This window comes from Anopheles gambiae, chromosome 2, assembly GCF_943734735.2.
Source record: "Anopheles gambiae chromosome 2, idAnoGambNW_F1_1, whole genome shotgun sequence".
In the NCBI taxonomy this organism is placed as follows: domain Eukaryota; kingdom Metazoa; phylum Arthropoda; class Insecta; order Diptera; family Culicidae; genus Anopheles; species Anopheles gambiae.
Genome location: NC_064601.1, coordinates 30,457,596 through 30,474,366, shown reverse-complemented (window position 1 = coordinate 30,474,366; position 16,771 = coordinate 30,457,596). Strand labels below are relative to the sequence as shown.

Below are 16,771 nucleotides of genomic sequence, written 5' to 3'. Positions count from 1 at the left end.
GATGGTGTCCGCTGCTATGTGCCCGCCCGTCCACACAAATGAACTGAAACTGAAAACATAAATCTCTTCGCGCGTTGGCGGAGGGGCTGTTGTTGTTTTCAAGGCTTTGGAGGTGAGACGAGAGAACCGTTTTGTTGTGTTGGTTGGTGCCCATGCATGCCTTTTTGTAATGCCTTTATCGAACGCTTAGTGTATGGCCGTCTGCTCTGAAGTGGAAAGTAAAACGATAAAAGTATGTGTAATTTGCAATTAGTTAATTTGCCACATTTGGTTGGTCGGGCGGTGGCCGGATGGCTACCATTTGGTGTCCCAGACAGAACGGTAGTGCCGTACAATGGAGTTGCGAAAATACGAAACGAGTTGAAGGATTTATTAGGTAATTTGCATTGATTTCTTCTTTTTCATTTTTGCAACATTTGACGAATTTTGAAATGTTCAATTAAATAATCATAACATTCAACCCTAAATCCCTTGTGGAAGGTTGCGCAATTGAACGTGTCTTGTGTGTGATTTGTATTGTTTGTATGCCACTTCTTCGGTTCGCTTGTTATACTACTACTCCTTACAACCCGCGCAAGGAGCGTCTTATGCTGAGTCAATGCGTCTTAGAAACTCACCGGCATGTGAAACATGACTGTGGGAAAGCAGTGGGAGTAGAAACCATTTTTGCACGTTCATGCCACCTTCTTTTTTTGGTCGGTTCCCTCTAGTTAACTCGTTGTGACGCTCATGTGATGTGTGTACTAGTGATGGGTAAAGTTGGCAAAAATCAGGAGTGAACTCCGAGATAACTCCGATAATGTCGGAATAGACTCCGGAAGGTAGGTTCGCCCAGCATTATCCGGAGTCATTTGGAATCGTTCGGAATTGCTCGGAGTCGTTCGGAGTCGTTTGGTGTCGGCCGGAAACTTTCGGTGTCGAAGTCATCCGGAGTTGTTCGGTGTCGTTCGGAGTCGTCTGGAGTCGTCCGGAGTCGTCCGGAGTTGTCCGGAATCGTCCAACATCTATTGAAATCGGAGTCGACCGGAGTCGGCCTTCGAAACAAGCACATTGCACGAAACTCCAACCGACTTTGATAGACTTTGAACGACTTCTGTACACTTCAACTCCGATAGACTCTGAACAACTCGGAATGACTTCGGGCGACTCCGGACGACTCCTACTCCAAACGACTCAGGGCGATTCAGAGCATCTCCGGACGACTTAGGGCTACTCCGGATGACTTCGGACGACTATGGGTGACTCCGGGATACTCTGGACGACTCCGAACGACTGCGGGAGACTCTGGCGGACTCCGACTCCGGGCGGAACTAGAGGTTCGGCAGTCGGAACCGAACTAAAAATAGCCGGAGTCGGATCGGAGTTGTTGGTGCGCCCCAAAGATCACATCACTAGTATATGTACACGTCAAATCGGGCAGTCCTCCTCCGCTTTAAAGAGATGCTGATCAGACAGATAGGACCGAAATGAGACGGCACTTCTATTCGTCTACCAGTGCTGCGCCTGTGTCCGGTAATAGAGAATGCCGAACCCAGAAAGTCGGGGGAAATTTTCGATCACAATCGAAGCAACCTTTTTGTGCTACGTTTTGAAATATCAACATAAAAAATGGTTGTCTGCAATTTCTCCTTTGGTGCTTATGTGTGTTGTGTCCTTACTCGCACCCTCCCCACCCGAAGCGCCGCAGTTGCATAATTTGTTGTTTGCAACAAACAACAGCAACAACCCCCCCATCGCACATAATAAAAGGTGACAACCACCACCATATTCCGTTGCGATCTTTCCATCCCCCCGATGCACGTTTGACATATTACTTGGGTTGGTGTTCCGCTCCCCCAGATTCTACCTCTACCCTTTGGGGGGGGGGGGGGGGGGGGGGGGGGGGGTGGAAAGGAAGAGGCCGCCCGCCTTTTTTTTTTGCAAATCACGCCAAACGCTTCACGACAAAGCATTATTTCGACGATAAGTGATCGGTGGTGTGTGGGTTGAACCGGCACCAGAGAAGGTCGACGAGCTGCTAGGGCGCAGTAATGACCGGTGTAAATAACACTGTTGTTATTATTTGGTGGTGCCATTTTTTTCCCGAACCAATCAGGGAGCCATATTTACAGTTCGCTTCGGGGGGTTCGAATTGAGCCATTGATGTTTGTGTGTGTGTGTGTGTTGGCACTTCTTTTGGAAAGTGCGGCAACAGTGAGTCGACAGTTCATTTGTTTCGTGTTTATTGACATTTTTACCACCCTACGTTCTCGCGGTTGGCGGTGGAAATTGCACTGTAAACAGCGTTAAAATATGATGAACAACAGCATAAATCGTGACATTTGCATTTTGTGCGTCGATGAAGTTGAATGGGTTTACAAACGATAATTCCTGCCCGTACAATCACTTCCACGTTTAGCTGCCGTGTGCTACACCGATAGTTTGTGTTTAATTTGTAGTTTAAATCCCAAAACCATTCAAAACAAACTCTCCCACTCGCTTTCCCTTCCGGTGTGTGTGTGTGTGTGTGATTTTCAAACGAATGAAAAATGAAAGAGGCTGGAAAGTAGTTCTCTTTTCCAATTGGAAGCCGCCGCCCCTTGCGAATGATTAAACCGCGCTCGAAGGATGACAATTGTATGGCGCGCTAATAAGCTTAATGCTGCCGCCGCCGGCGCGATATACAAGCTTCAAACAAATTCACGCCCCCGCGCGGTTCCATACAGTCCACAAAACAATATGACAAGTAGAAAGTAGACTGCGCGGGCGCGCAGGGAAGAAAATCCGCGAGACGACACTGCGTGCGCGAAGTGTTTAAGCAGCAACACACACATACGCAAGCCGGCAAACTGTTTTTTTTTTTAAATAAAGACACTGTACGCACACCGTTACTATGGAACCCGGGAAGGGCGGTAAGCACCAAATGCACACACCGAGCGGTCGTGCGCGCGTGACACAAGAGCACACGGGAGAGACGGGAGATTTTTAAATGGCTTTTTGCTTTCCTCTCCTGCTCCCACCAGCTTTGGGAGTGGGTGGGTGGGTAGGTCGGCCAGTCGGTGGGATAGGTCGGTTTTTGGACGCTTTTCTTTCCAGCCTGCTCACCCTCCCTCCTGCTCTCCCTCTACTCCGGTTAGTGTGTGGTTGTGCAAATTCAAGTGAAAGGGATTTCACTTTCGTTGCCTCTATCGTGCAAGATTTTGCATCTCATTCATCATTCATCTTCTTCTCCCCTTGTGCCCTGTCTATTCCACCTTTCCTCTGACTCAAGCCGACGATGACCGGCACACACACACACCCACCACACTCTCACCGATCTTTTGGAGAATGCAAATTCTCACGACAAACGCTTTTTAAAAGTATCGCAACACAAAACAAAAATCAGCTACCAAACAAAACAATGCAACAAACAGGGGATGGGGATGGATGGTGAATAGTAGAAGGTGATGAAAATGAAAGAGCTCTCTCCAAGGAGGCTCTCACACACACTGGCTTGTTTTTTTTCTCATGGTTGTTTTGGAAGATCGTTGACACTTTTGCGCTTTTCCAGCTCACAGTGGGTAGGCTGGAACAATTGCCGGGATAAAAGTGTGGGCCACGTGTACCTTTTGTATGAAATATAAATTCGCGCAAAATCTTAGTTAATATTAAATTGCTTTAGATTGTTAAAGTTAGAGCATATGAAAGATTTTTCTAAATTGACAATAAAATATGAATAGTTTTAACGATGTCAAGCTTTGATGATTTTTTCTTTTTTTTTTTCACTATTTTTAATAACATTTGAAAAACATTGGATTTATCTTCGTTTAATCGTTTAGGTATCCTTCTTATTCTTCTGGTATTATCTGTCCAATTTTAGTTTTTGAAGTTTTGAGGTAGTTTCTTTTTTATGAATTTGAATCGCAAATTTAACACTTTGAGTGCCAGACCACTTTTGTTTATGTTTCCCTCGGTGCCATGCACTTTTTGTTTAGAATCAGAATCAGAATATATGTTTATTGATATTTTTCTATTAAGTTCATGTGTACATTTGTTTTGCGAGATTTAGCGTAACGCTCGCTTTTCACCGCTGTAGAGCATTTTGCCAAGAGGCAGTTTGTTTTGGTTTTAGAAAGCATGGTGTTAGGCCTAGGGCCTTTTGTTAACTTAAACTAACTTATCTACTTAACACTATTAGATTAGGAACAAGACAAAAGAAATTCAAAAATATGAAGGAAAGAAGGAAAGAAAAAAAAAAATATATATATATATATATATAAAGTGAAAATTTCAAAAGAGTGCCCTTAGAAGGGGTGAACCTGATATTGCGCATTTTGCTTTAAGGCGTTCTGTTATCACATATCCAATTTCATCTATTGGATATGTACTGGTTTTTTCATATAGCTCCTCTAACCTGGTCCAGTAGGGAGCATTTGCAATTAATCGCAAAAATCGGTTCAACCCGATTTGCACTTTTTGTTTACATTTGTTATGGCTATCATATACGATAGCCATGACCAACAGGGAAGTGTGTTACTGAATAAAAACAAACTAGAAAAATGATGAAAATAATGACTTTTAATACAATTTTTGTTGATTTCTTGTTGTATTTTTATTGTTTTGCTTTGTTTTGATCATTTAATCGCAAAAACAACAGTTGAATGTTATGTATAGATTTTTTTTTTCAAACAAGACGCTTCATTGAAAAGCGATCATGGAAACAACGTATGTTGACATTTAGATAATATTTTAACTAATATCTGCTGTACATTAGACAAGAGTTTGAAAACTCACATTTTAAGTAAAAAATGTGTGGCTCCACTATGTTGATCGAAGGAATTGTTGTTTTGCATTTATATATTCTTGATTTTCGACCATTTATATGGGTATCATTGAATTATTCTATAAAAAAGGAAAAAAAAAACAAAAAATTACCAAAACCGAATACATTACAAAGTTATTTAACATTTTGTCGATCTTTTTGCAAAATTTCATGATAATATGCCCTATCTGTTACAAGATATTAGGATTTAAAGTCAATTATTCTTCGCTATCATATATGATAGCCATGACACTCAACATGTTAAAGATGGTTCTTGGTTTGTGAGAACAATTATTTGCTCGGTCTCCAAACTTTTGTCTTTTTCTTATGAATTTCCTTCGCTTTTTCCACTATTGCCTCAAAGCTCTCAAATACGCCAGACTATCTTTGTAACTTATCTAAATATGGAATGTGTATTAATGTCTCAGGTGTAATAGAAAAAATACTGCACGTGTATGACGACCCTCTTCATCTAATTTTGGTTATATGCGCTAAACTGTGGTAGCAAAGACAACAAGATGATTTTTATCTTTGAGGTTTGATCTCCCGGCCAATGCCCACTGTGCAGCCGGGTGAAAGTGCGCTCCAAATTTGTTTGTGAGTGTGGTTTTAACGCGCTTTTCAAAAGAGAAACACTTGCAATTGATTGGCTTGGACTGGACAGCTTTGGCTTTAAAGTGAACAGCACAAAAGAGTTTGATAGAAGAAGCGCATAGACAAAGCGCAACAATTGTACAAATTTAAGGTTTTTATAGGGAAATATCTCTAAGAATAGTAAAAACTCGTGATGATGTCCGCTTAAAGCTCTTTTTTTTCTGCTATACTCTTTTCCAATACCTCGCCAAACATGCTAGAATCATGTTATAAGCTAATTATTTTACTAAAATCTAAATTTCTACTACCAACCATAATAAAAACCAGACACAATTTCAGCTCTTCTTTTCTGATTTTCTTAACCGACCTTTGCCAATTTCATAAATCACTCACTCAATTCATTACAATCTACCGCCCCAAAATCCAAACCCCCGCTCATTATCGTTCCCCTAACATTCGCGCTGGCGAATGAGTGTGTGAGGGAGAGAGAAACACAGTAACGGGTTGCCCCCACTGTCCTTCCCAAAACGGTCGCCGTTGTTTGGTGGTTGGTTAATTGCTTCAGTTTTACATCACACTGTGGGAATAATTGTTGCCCATTTATTGTTTATGCTCCACCAAACCAAACCAGGATGATGGCCGAGGCCAGGAGAGATGAGCGAGAGAAATCGAAAACTGCGGCCTTTTTTTCACACATATTTCCTCCGCCAGAGTGCAGGAGGTGACCGGGTACCATCCGGTGTCCGTGGTGAGGGGAAAAGCCAATTAACGCTTCAACAACATAACACGCGCGCGCGATCCAGGAGTAGAGTAAGAATGTGTTTTCACCTTCTTCTCGGAGTAAACGGGGGAAACACATTCACAACGAATGGAGGACCAGTCGGCCGTCGATTCCATATTAGTTCATCAGCAACAATGAGACACACCATTCGTGCTAACCATCGATCATCAAGGGATAGGCACTCTTTCTTTCTCTCTTTCTCTCTCTGGTAGGAAAAAAGGAGCTGGAGTGGACATCTGATACACAGGACCGGAAGCAAACAATCGTCATCAATTTTCGCTCCATTCGTTGGGTGTGATGCAGGACGACCCTGTTTATCCTTGTATCTTTATCTCGCGCCTTTCAGTGTGATTGGTGATTGGGCTTTTAGGTGCTGAAATTGACGCACCAATGTCACATTGACTTGTCATTTGCCACCCGTCCGGACTTCCAGATTGGATTGGGTGGGAGAAGGAGATAGAAAGGGGACACACACACGGTTACATTTCCCCATTCGGTATGCTCTATCTAGTTCATCAATTAGTACGACAGGATTCATTTTTGCGCTGATGTGTGCTGTTTTTTTGTTTCTTCTTTTTTATCACACCCCCATGTTGATTGTCTTTTCTCCAAACCCCGTTTGTGACAGAAATCACGTACCCTGCGGCAGTGGAGTCGCAGCAGTCTCCCTCTTTCACTCTCTCTCGAGGTGTGTCCATGATGGCGTTTAGTTCAAATTAATTGAGTTATTCAATGGGACAGACGACGGAATTGACTAAGCGCTCTGCTTCATCTTTCTCTCCCAAACGATTGCGCCCCCGGGGCAATGGGGGTGGAAGGGGTGTTGGTAGTTGGGAACTTCACTCAATTAAGGGGGACCAGTCGGACCATCGGAGCGAGGTGGCCTCTGGGATCCTCTTCGATTGGTTTCATAGCTCGCGCCGTACGCCAGCAGTGATACACGGGCAATTTTGGTGTAATTTCCCGTCTTCACCACCACCCAGGGCAGGGAACGCGGAGGGAGAGGGTGTGTTACACCCTGTTACGTTGCACCGTTAGAGATATTCCGGAGCGGAAGAACAGTGACCCCCCGATGGAAAGGTGGGACAATCACACGAACCAATAAAGCACAAGCCAAGGGGGTTCATTTTTAGTCGAAACTCGTTGCGCAAGTCGTTGTGGCGTTGTTGCGTAAGCAAATGGTTCAATTGTTTTTTTTTTCGGAATTGAGTCATTTGGAGGTTTGATGTTATAACAAGCCTACAAGAACACGGTGGGTAAAGTTGTTGTGAGAGGCTGCGCCTAACTGGCAAACACTTAAAACAGTATCAAACACCAAATCGTTCTGTAATTGAATGTCGTAAGCAGTCATGCCAATCATGGGGGGTTAATTGTTGCCGAACTTCTCTTAGATCACTCCAATCGCCGACCCTGTCTCATTTGACCTCTGCGCAATTACGGAGCCATGTTGAACTCTGGCGGAGCGATTCGATACAGTTTCTCCCATTCTAATCAGTTGCCACGCTTCAGCTTATCCAAAAATATCATCCCGTCTTAATTTGACTATGAAATAGAACGACTCGCAATAGAACGTAACGAGGAACCTCTTCACCGCGTCTATCTCGCTTCCTCTCTACCGGCAGTCATGCCCCCAAAAACCAAACAAACCGGCCGGCGCGAATGTCGTGCAGATATTAGGATTTCGTTATTAATGCTCAACTGCAGCATCGTCCATAGGGTCGTCGCTGAGCCGGGTCAGCAGCAGCAGCCCGAGCAGCACGCCAACCGACTCGGAATCGCACGGCGGCCCCGGGGCGCAGATCATCTCGAGCAGCCATTCGCAAGCGTACAGCCTGGGCCTGTCGTCGCACAACTCGGCCGGCGATCATGACAGCGACGATCTGGGCATACTCAGCGGCAGCGCCAGCGGTAGCATCAGCGGTAACGGCATCCCACCGCCCATCGCTAGCCGCCCGGAACGGACCAAATCAATCGTAAGTATCTCGGTGCAATTTTGTATTTTCCATTTCTTCTCTTCGGTCAACAACACAACTTCTTCGGTAATGGCATGCAAATGTCAAGAATAAAAGGTATTGTAGGAATCTGGTGCGTGTTTCCCGAACAAATTACCATACTGTTCTAGCTTCGGAGCGCCAGGGGCGCTATTCCCTTTCATTTCTTTTCCGTGTGGAATTTCCTAGGACCACTACCATGTGAGTTTACAAAGTCCGTGAAAAAAGGATGAAAATTAGAAATCCTTCCCAAGTAAGCGCCTATGCTCTGTAAAGGTTACTGCTACCATCCCAGTGACCTGTGACAAACCAACCAAAGCCAAAAGAGAGCAGCAGCAAAACAAAGCCTCCTAGGATGCATCGGGAAGTCATCCTTACGAATAGTAGGAAGAGCAAGCAGAAGGAAGATCATAGACCATAAACGTTCCATAAATTCGTAAAGCATTTCCGAACGATAGATTCTCCATTTGTGAGATAGCTTTTTGGATGGATGAGTTTGACATTCCTCATCAAAATTTGTATTCACCAAGGTCTCTCTTTCCAAGGCTCTGGTTTGAAGATCTTCCTCATCGAAGCGAATGATCGGACGTGTCACGTATCACGTCTCTCCAGAAAATCCTCAGAAACTCAGCAGTTGGTGCTAGTTGTAGAAGATCTCGCCTAGCATATCCTCAGGTCACGAAAGGTAGAGGAAACAGTTCTGAGTCTGAGAGAGGCACGGCAGGTAATTTGTTTACTGGCCCAATCGGATTATGACAACGTGCAAGAAAGGACACAATTCCCTTTGCATACTTGGATGTTAATTTTACCTGCCAAGATCTACACACACACACATGATCTGTGTGGTTATATGTAGTCGAGTCCGAGTTTTCTAGTTGTAGTTCAAATGGTTCAAACATTGTTTTAAACTTCCCAAGTAGTCAATTCCGGTGTAGATAGTAAAGCAACAGTAACCGGAAGCAGCTGATTGATAAACAAAACAAAAAACCGGATTTCCAATCATTCTGGAATGTTCAAACTTCCAGCCAACAGCGCCGGGACTTCCCCACGTTGGTTTTCATTCATTTCCTATTTCACATTGCTGTCCCCGTTTACCCTCCGTGTAACCTTGGCATGCCGAAACTCTTACCCGCGATGTGAAACTCTTACCTAGCCAACCCGAAGGAATCGTTTATGGTGATCCTCCCAGCAATCAGTGCGACCCTTGAAGCCGTGCCGCACCCAAGCCCCAGACCTTCCTACCCGCGCGTAGTGTTCTCTGTGCGTGTGTGCGTGTGTGGGTATGCTCAGGAATGCGGAAAGACCGGATAGAGCAACAAAGGGTCACTGGTGAGAAGGTAAATTGCAATAGCGAAACGCAACAACACCCACCGAAGCGCATGCACAATGGACAAAGTTTTTCGGTTGATTTTTGACCAATAAGGTTGACAGTCAGTCCCAACGTATCCCGAATCACCCGAATCCTTGATCTAGTCTCTCAGTTGCTCGTCTTCGATCGTCTTGGACGCACGCACCATAGGTGTTTGGAAGAGCGTGTGCGAGAGCGCAATGTGATCAGTTTGGGGTAGTTTTAGCTGTACTGTTTAAGGGGTAGAAGTGTGCCTAGTTTTTAGACAACGTGCAACGATTGTGTACTTTTACGGGATAAACAGTTTGCTTGGCAAAGCCAAAAGATGTTCCAAGAGATTTACAACATTTATCACGAAACGTTTCACCGTACGGTGTCGGGTATCTTTGATCGCCTGTCGCTGCTGCTGTTGGTAATTTGACATTCCCATTTTTTCCCAAAAATAAATTTCAATTACCGTTTTTTGTACTGTGCTGCCATTGATCGACTGTCGAACTGAGACTGAAGTAACCCTTTAGTACATGAAACTAAATCGTATTTTTTTCCTTCTCAACATCTGCAATCCCCTCCACAGTATACACGCCCGATCGATGATCCGATCTCACCGCCAATACCTCCACACTTGAGTGCCGGTGCGACACACCACCAACACCACCACCACCATCAGTCGGTGGGCAGTCACGGGTCCGTGCGCAGCCCGACGCAATTCGACAAGAACAAGAACTCGGTGAACGCCGCGTCCGCACAAACGATCAGCAGCCTGGCGGCGGCAGCGGGCGGTGCCGTGATCGCGCCTGGCCAACCGCTGCCCCAGCATTTGCACCATCACCATCAACACCAAGGTAACATGAACGCTTCCGCTTACGACCATTTCGCTTCCATGCCACTAACCGTACCAATACGATTATCGCAAACGCAACCGTCTAACCAACAACAACAACAACAACAACCTCCTTCGCAACCAACTAACAACCAACTAACAACAACAACAACCATAACGCTAACAACAGTAAACAATAAAACGACAACAGTGGTACGTCCCGCGATCGTTGCACCGCTCGCACGATCCGACGACGATCCCGACGACCTGGACGACCTCCCACCACCGGGGCCCGCCGATGACGCTCCGACCGTTGACGACACGCACGACGACCAATCGCTGCTGCCCGGTGGCATCGCCTGTTCGGCAACGGAACCATCGCCAGCGGCAAACCGAGGGGACGAGAAGAAGGAGGAGGATCCGGCGGCGACGGCTGACGCCGATTCTACCACCATCACGACAACAACAACGACGACGACCATTCCCATTACTACTACTACTACTTGTTCTAACACCACTAGCACTAGTTGTTCCATACTTACTGCGACATCGCTTACCGCTACTTCGGCAGGGCCGGTCCCTCCGGGGGCCAGTTCCGGCGCAACAGTACCCCAACCCACACTCAATCATACGTCGTCCAACCTTACAGCTGCCAACAATGGCCTCAGCAGTGGTGACAGCACCGGCACCTCGGTGGTGCTGCCAGCGTCCGCCGCCGCTGCAGCGGCAGCCACCACCCCGAACAACGTCAACAACGGCGGTACCGGCAACCTCAACACGGCGGCAGCAGCGGCGACGACCGGCCCGACGACGACACAGCAGCGCGCCGCCAACCTGAAGAAGAAGAAAATGTCGGACGAGGAGATACTGGAGAAGCTGCGCACGATCGTGAGCGTCGGCGACCCGAAGCGAAAGTACAACAAGATGGAGAAGATCGGGCAGGGCGCGTCCGGCACGGTCTACACCGCGATCGAAAGCTCCACCGGCATGGAGGTGGCGATCAAGCAGATGAACCTCAGCCAGCAGCCGAAGAAGGAGCTGATCATCAACGAGATACTGGTGATGCGGGAGAACAAGCACCCGAACGTGGTCAACTATCTGGACAGCTACCTCGTGTCGGAGGAGCTGTGGGTCGTGATGGAGTATCTGCCGGGCGGGTCGCTCACGGACGTGGTGACGGAGACGTGCATGGACGAGGGCCAGATAGCGGCCGTCTGCCGGGAGGTGCTGCAGGCGCTCGAGTTCCTGCACAGCAACCAGGTGATCCATCGGGACATCAAGAGCGACAACATACTGCTCGGGCTGGACGGTAGCGTGAAGCTGACCGATTTCGGCTTCTGCGCCCAGATCTCGCCGGAACAGTCGAAGCGCACTACGATGGTCGGCACACCGTACTGGATGGCACCGGAGGTGGTTACGCGAAAGCAGTATGGACCGAAGGTAAGCAACGAGCAGAACGACCCCGCGCGTGTGTGTGTGTGTGAAAGGGTTACGGTAACGATTTTTCCCTCTCTGCAGGTCGATCTCTGGTCACTCGGCATCATGGCGATCGAAATGATCGAGGGTGAGCCGCCGTACCTTAACGAGAATCCGCTCCGTGCGCTCTACCTGATCGCGACGCACGGCAAGCCGGAGATCAAGGAGAAGGAGAAGCTTAGCACCGTCTTTCAGGACTTCCTTGACCAGTGTCTCGAGGTGGACGTGGATCAGCGCGCGACCGCGTACGAGCTACTAAGGGTAATATTGTGGCGTTTGTGCTATTTGTGCGGCCACTCCACACACTCCACGCCCTATCGAACCCGCACTAACGCGGCCTCTCTCTGTTTTCTCCCTTCTTCTCCGTAGCATCCCTTCCTGAAGCTGGCCCGACCACTCGCCAGCCTAACGCCACTCATTATGGCCGCTAAGGAAGCGACCAAGGGCCACTGAAAGCGGGAGGACGTCGTGCTACCATCGGGCACCGCTGGAACCGACGATACTGATGGGCCGCCCGGCGGCACCGCGGCTGACGGCGGGGGTATTAGTAGTAGTAGCAGTAGTAGTGGTGGTGCGATCGCTTCTGCCAGTATTCCTTCGCCGCTTCCTGCTGCCCGCAGCGGGGCAAAGGACTGTTGTGCCGCCGGTGGCAGCAGCAGCGAGACAACACGTGATAAACCCAGTATGGCCAACGTACTGTTGCCGTCCATCGATAACAGCAGCTGCTGCTAGAGCGTTTGTGCGCGTTGTATGGATAAGATCTTTCCGGGAGTGCACGTGAAGGGTTAAAGGAAGGGAATACGCAGATCAGGCCGTGGAAGATTCAGACAAAGAGAGAGAGAGAGAGAAAGAGAGAGAGAGAGAGAGAGAGAGAGAGAAGAAGAGAGTGAAAGAGAGACACACACGATGGTTTGTACATAGTAAAAAAATGAATTCAGACGGCAGCAAAGGATGCGCGACGCGACGGGAAACTGCGAGACAAACAATACAACAACAACAACACTATTTCGTAAGCGCAAACGAGGAAACGCAAAAGGTGAACAAAGTAAACCTGGCGTAGTCAAACAAAAAAAACAAGAAAAGCAAATACTTTTAGTGTTTGAGCATTAAGCATTAACAAACAAACAAGAAAAAAAGAAGACTAATATTTAATACATAGACAATTTAAGAGTTAAAGAGCAAGAAAGCAGCAGCAACAACATTGTCGGTGGATCGAAATGGCAGAAAAAAAGCCAAACGAAACGGAGAGATAGATGGGTAGGATTGCGAAACACAATAAGGACAGGAAACAAGCAATGTGGATCGTAAATGAGAACAAACAATAAGGAAATAACAAACACACTACACCATTGCAAACAACGTGAGCCTGCTCCCATTGCGGAAGCTCATAGTGATAGCATTGATAACCTACAACGTGTGCGGTGTGTGTGTGTACTGCACATTCGGCGACGGTGTAGAGTGCCAGTGTAAGAAAACAGTACAGGCAACAAAGAAAACAAACCCCTCCCTTACAGCATTAATGTTGGTAGCACGCAAAAGCAGGTGAAAATAGATTACTCCAACATATACACACACGCATACACGCACACAAGTACACACCTAAAACATATAAGCTTAAACTTGTTGAGGTGGTCAAGAGAAACTAATTTTGAAGAAAGAAAAAAAACCAATCGACTCTCCATTGTATAGTGTATATAAATAGTACAAAAAACAGGCAAGCAAGATAAAAACAAATAAACAAATAAAGAAACAAAATCTAAACAATGCGCAAAAAAGAAATGTGGAACACATGTATTTGCTACACACAAAACAACGTGAATGGCTTAATATAGAAGAAGAGAAATTAAATGCATAATTAAAGTGAATGAATCGAATGCAATGAGAAACTATAACAGTAAAGTAGTACTACAAAAACAAGCAAACGCAAGAAACTATACCACGTTAAAGATTAAAAAAAACCCTAAAGACCTAAAGACGTTTAAAAAACACACACACAAACACACTTGAGCGTAGATCGGAAGGACACAGGCGAAGAAACAAGCGCGTGTAACAATGTAACAAATAACAAACTAGGTAACAAGCAAATCATATATAATGAGACATTCAAATGAGGAAAGGAGCGAGACGGTAACAGTAAAAACCAAGCACACACGCAATACACAATTGTGACAAAGGAAAGGAGAAAGTGAAAGTGCCTGAAACAGAAACATACCGAGAGAAGAGTAACCGACACACACACACACAAACGACGTATGAACGACGTTAAGAAATGATGTGTTTCTACAGATTCCTACTCCAACACAAACACACTCACACGCGCGCGCGCTCATATTCGTTTTGCGTTTTTCTTCCATTCACCAACAATCGTTTAATGATCTTCTGCGGTGGATCCGGAAAATACAAACAAATTTACAGCTTTTCAGCTTCAAATCCCCCCTCCCAGTTTATGTTATCAACATTGGAAAGAGAGAGAGAGAGAGAGAGAGAGATGAACAAACAAACGTGTAGAAACACCATTTCACTTGAAGCACTTATGAAAGCAGACAAGAGATAGAGAGAGAGAGAGACACGACACAATTCGAGGCAAAGTATTATAATTACATGTAATATAAAAAAGGTGTAACAGAAAGCAAATGCACACGTAGACGTAAAACAAAAACAAATCAAATCAAAGGACATCAAGGGCCTATGTGTTTGTGTGTGCAGGTTATGTTTAGCATTTGCGTTTACCGAACCAACCACGTTGTGTGTAATAATCTTTCGTTATGATTAACACGAAGTGCGAAGAAATGATAAATTTGCATTTGTCCGTAGGGTTAGTTGTGTGTTAGTATGTGTGTATGTGCGTGTGTATGCATTTTGTTCGAACAAATGTATTCGATTCCGGCTCGTTGTGGCGAACGTGTTAGGTTTAATTTAAGCTTTTCTTCTAAACTCGCCCAGCAGCACGCTCGTTTCTCCTCTAAGCGATCGTTTTGCCTACAATCATGTACAGTAAAACACTATTCTGGGTAGATAATGTACCACCACAACACTCACTGAGTAGGCGTCGTACGACTAAGCATCGACTGAGCCTGTTCGGTTGGGCGTGTGTGTGGTTGTGGCGTACAGCAGTTCTTCACCCACTACACCGACGGTCGTCACTTACTTTCAGAAACGATAATGTAACTTTATTATACTGAATTATGTTGCGTGTGTGTGCGTGCATGTGTGTGAGTGTGCGAGAAGTAAGTCTTTTCTGTTTTGTGAGTTTCGAATTGCTCGACAATAAATGAAGCCCCAGCAATTGGGGGGAGGGAGGACGACAGATTGGTAAAGAAGGATTATCGTTACTGCAATATGAGGAGGAAGTAGATCCACCCCCCGTCGCTGCTGCACACGGTGACGGTGGGGCGCAATAGTTAAAAAAAACAGAGAAGGGGGCTATATTTTTATCTACTTTTATCCGCTTTTTCACCCACTGTATGATATATAGTATGCTTACTTTTTTCTCCTCTCACTATCACTCTCTCTCTCTCTCTCTTTCTCCAAACATTGTAATGCAAATAAGTTAATGCGCACAGGGCACCATAAGGGCAGAGAATGTAGCTAACATAAAAGGGTTACACGTAGAGTGAAAAGTTTGTATTATACAGCGTACAGCAGTGTGGCACACGGGGAAGGAAGGGAATCACACATTAGGAAGAGTTGATATAAGTATAAAACTCACAAGAACGAGCCAGCTTAGAGGGTGGTGATGGGTGGTACACACGCTAAACTCAAGCGGACAAAAGTCAAAAGGGTAGAACAAACCCCCAAATGTCTCATACATAATGAGAGGGGCATGCATATTATTACATTGCACATGTTGTATTTTTTTCCTAGTCTTTTGATGTGTGTACCACCACACACAGTGGTTTTGTGTGTGTTTGTTTCATCATCATTGCATTTCACAAGCTGGTCAACAACAAAACACCATTCGGCGACATGCGTAGGATTGCAATCACTTAAATTCTCCAACACTCACCATCATCAACTGACTACGGGAAGTGCTGAGCGCGTTGCTACAAAATAGTATAAAAAACATAGCGCAGGTGTAGCAATCGAGAAATATTTATTCTCCCCCTTGTTCCGCTTTCCTTTCATCGAAAAGTGTATAATCCTCGTTCAACGCAAAATGCATACATAGAAAAGGAAGCATATTAAAGGATGGTTAGTAATGGAAATGGATGACAGAAGAACCAGGGGGCATCGTTTCGTTAAGAACGTATTGAGAATAGAAACAGAATTTGCAAAAGAAGAAAGGTGAGAGAAAACAAACAAAGATTACTGACCCACAAAACAAAACAAAACACAACACACAACTGTTCAGTTATGAAAGATGAAATAACTAAAGCATATATAAATATATACATAGTGAGCAGCATAAAACATGGAAACTTTGTCAGGTAGCTAGGCCGCTGGTGTAGTTAGTGGTAGACGAGAAAAAAAAAACAAACAAACACCTATACCTAGAGGCAAAAATCAGGTAGTGTGTGTGTAGTACACAACAAAAACGCGACAGTGCTTACAGGAAAGACGCACGCCACACAGCAATGATGCGTTAAAAGGGGTGTTGTTGTTGTCTTGTTTAAAATAATATAAAAACACACATACACACTCACAGGCGAGATGCAAAACGTGTCTAAAATACACGATAGCGCACGATGATAACACTCATGTAAAATTATGTAAAATGAAGTAAAGAATGGAGGGGGCGGGGGGGTGAGGGTGACAGCGCAGGAAAAAAAATCATAGAATAAAGCGCGAATGAAGGCGAATGAGTGTGAATGGAATGAAAGCAGCGCGGGCGGGAAGAAGCAAGAATTACAACAAAAAAGCTATATAATAGAAGTGAATGATCGAAGATAAAAATAAAGAAAACATTTTATACGACATGGTGTATGCGTGTATGTGTGTGTGTGTGTGTGTGTCTTGGTCTTGCAGCAGCACACCTTTCTGC

The 16,771-nt window shown here is 45.4% G+C and overlaps 1 protein-coding gene across 9 annotated transcripts in view; it reads left to right on the top strand.

Moving 5' to 3' along the window:
* LOC1272970 (serine/threonine-protein kinase Pak) overlaps positions 1–16,704 on the top strand; it is a 63,023-nt gene extending 46,319 nt beyond the window's left edge. For 6 of the 9 annotated variants that reach the window (XM_061645781.1, XM_061645783.1, XM_061645779.1 and 3 more), the window contains 5 exons: positions 7,860–8,128; positions 10,069–10,336; positions 10,964–11,754; positions 11,833–12,051; positions 12,160–16,704. In XM_061645781.1, the coding sequence (XP_061501765.1) occupies positions 7,860–8,128; positions 10,069–10,336; positions 10,964–11,754; positions 11,833–12,051; positions 12,160–12,243 (1,631 nt within the window). In that variant the 3' untranslated portion in view covers positions 12,244–16,704. The remainder of the gene's footprint in view (positions 1–7,859; positions 8,129–10,068; positions 10,337–10,963; positions 11,755–11,832; positions 12,052–12,159) is intronic. The other 3 variants (XM_061645786.1, XM_061645785.1, XM_061645787.1) reach the window with 1 other exon arrangement.
* Positions 16,705–16,771: the final 67 nt, after the last annotated feature.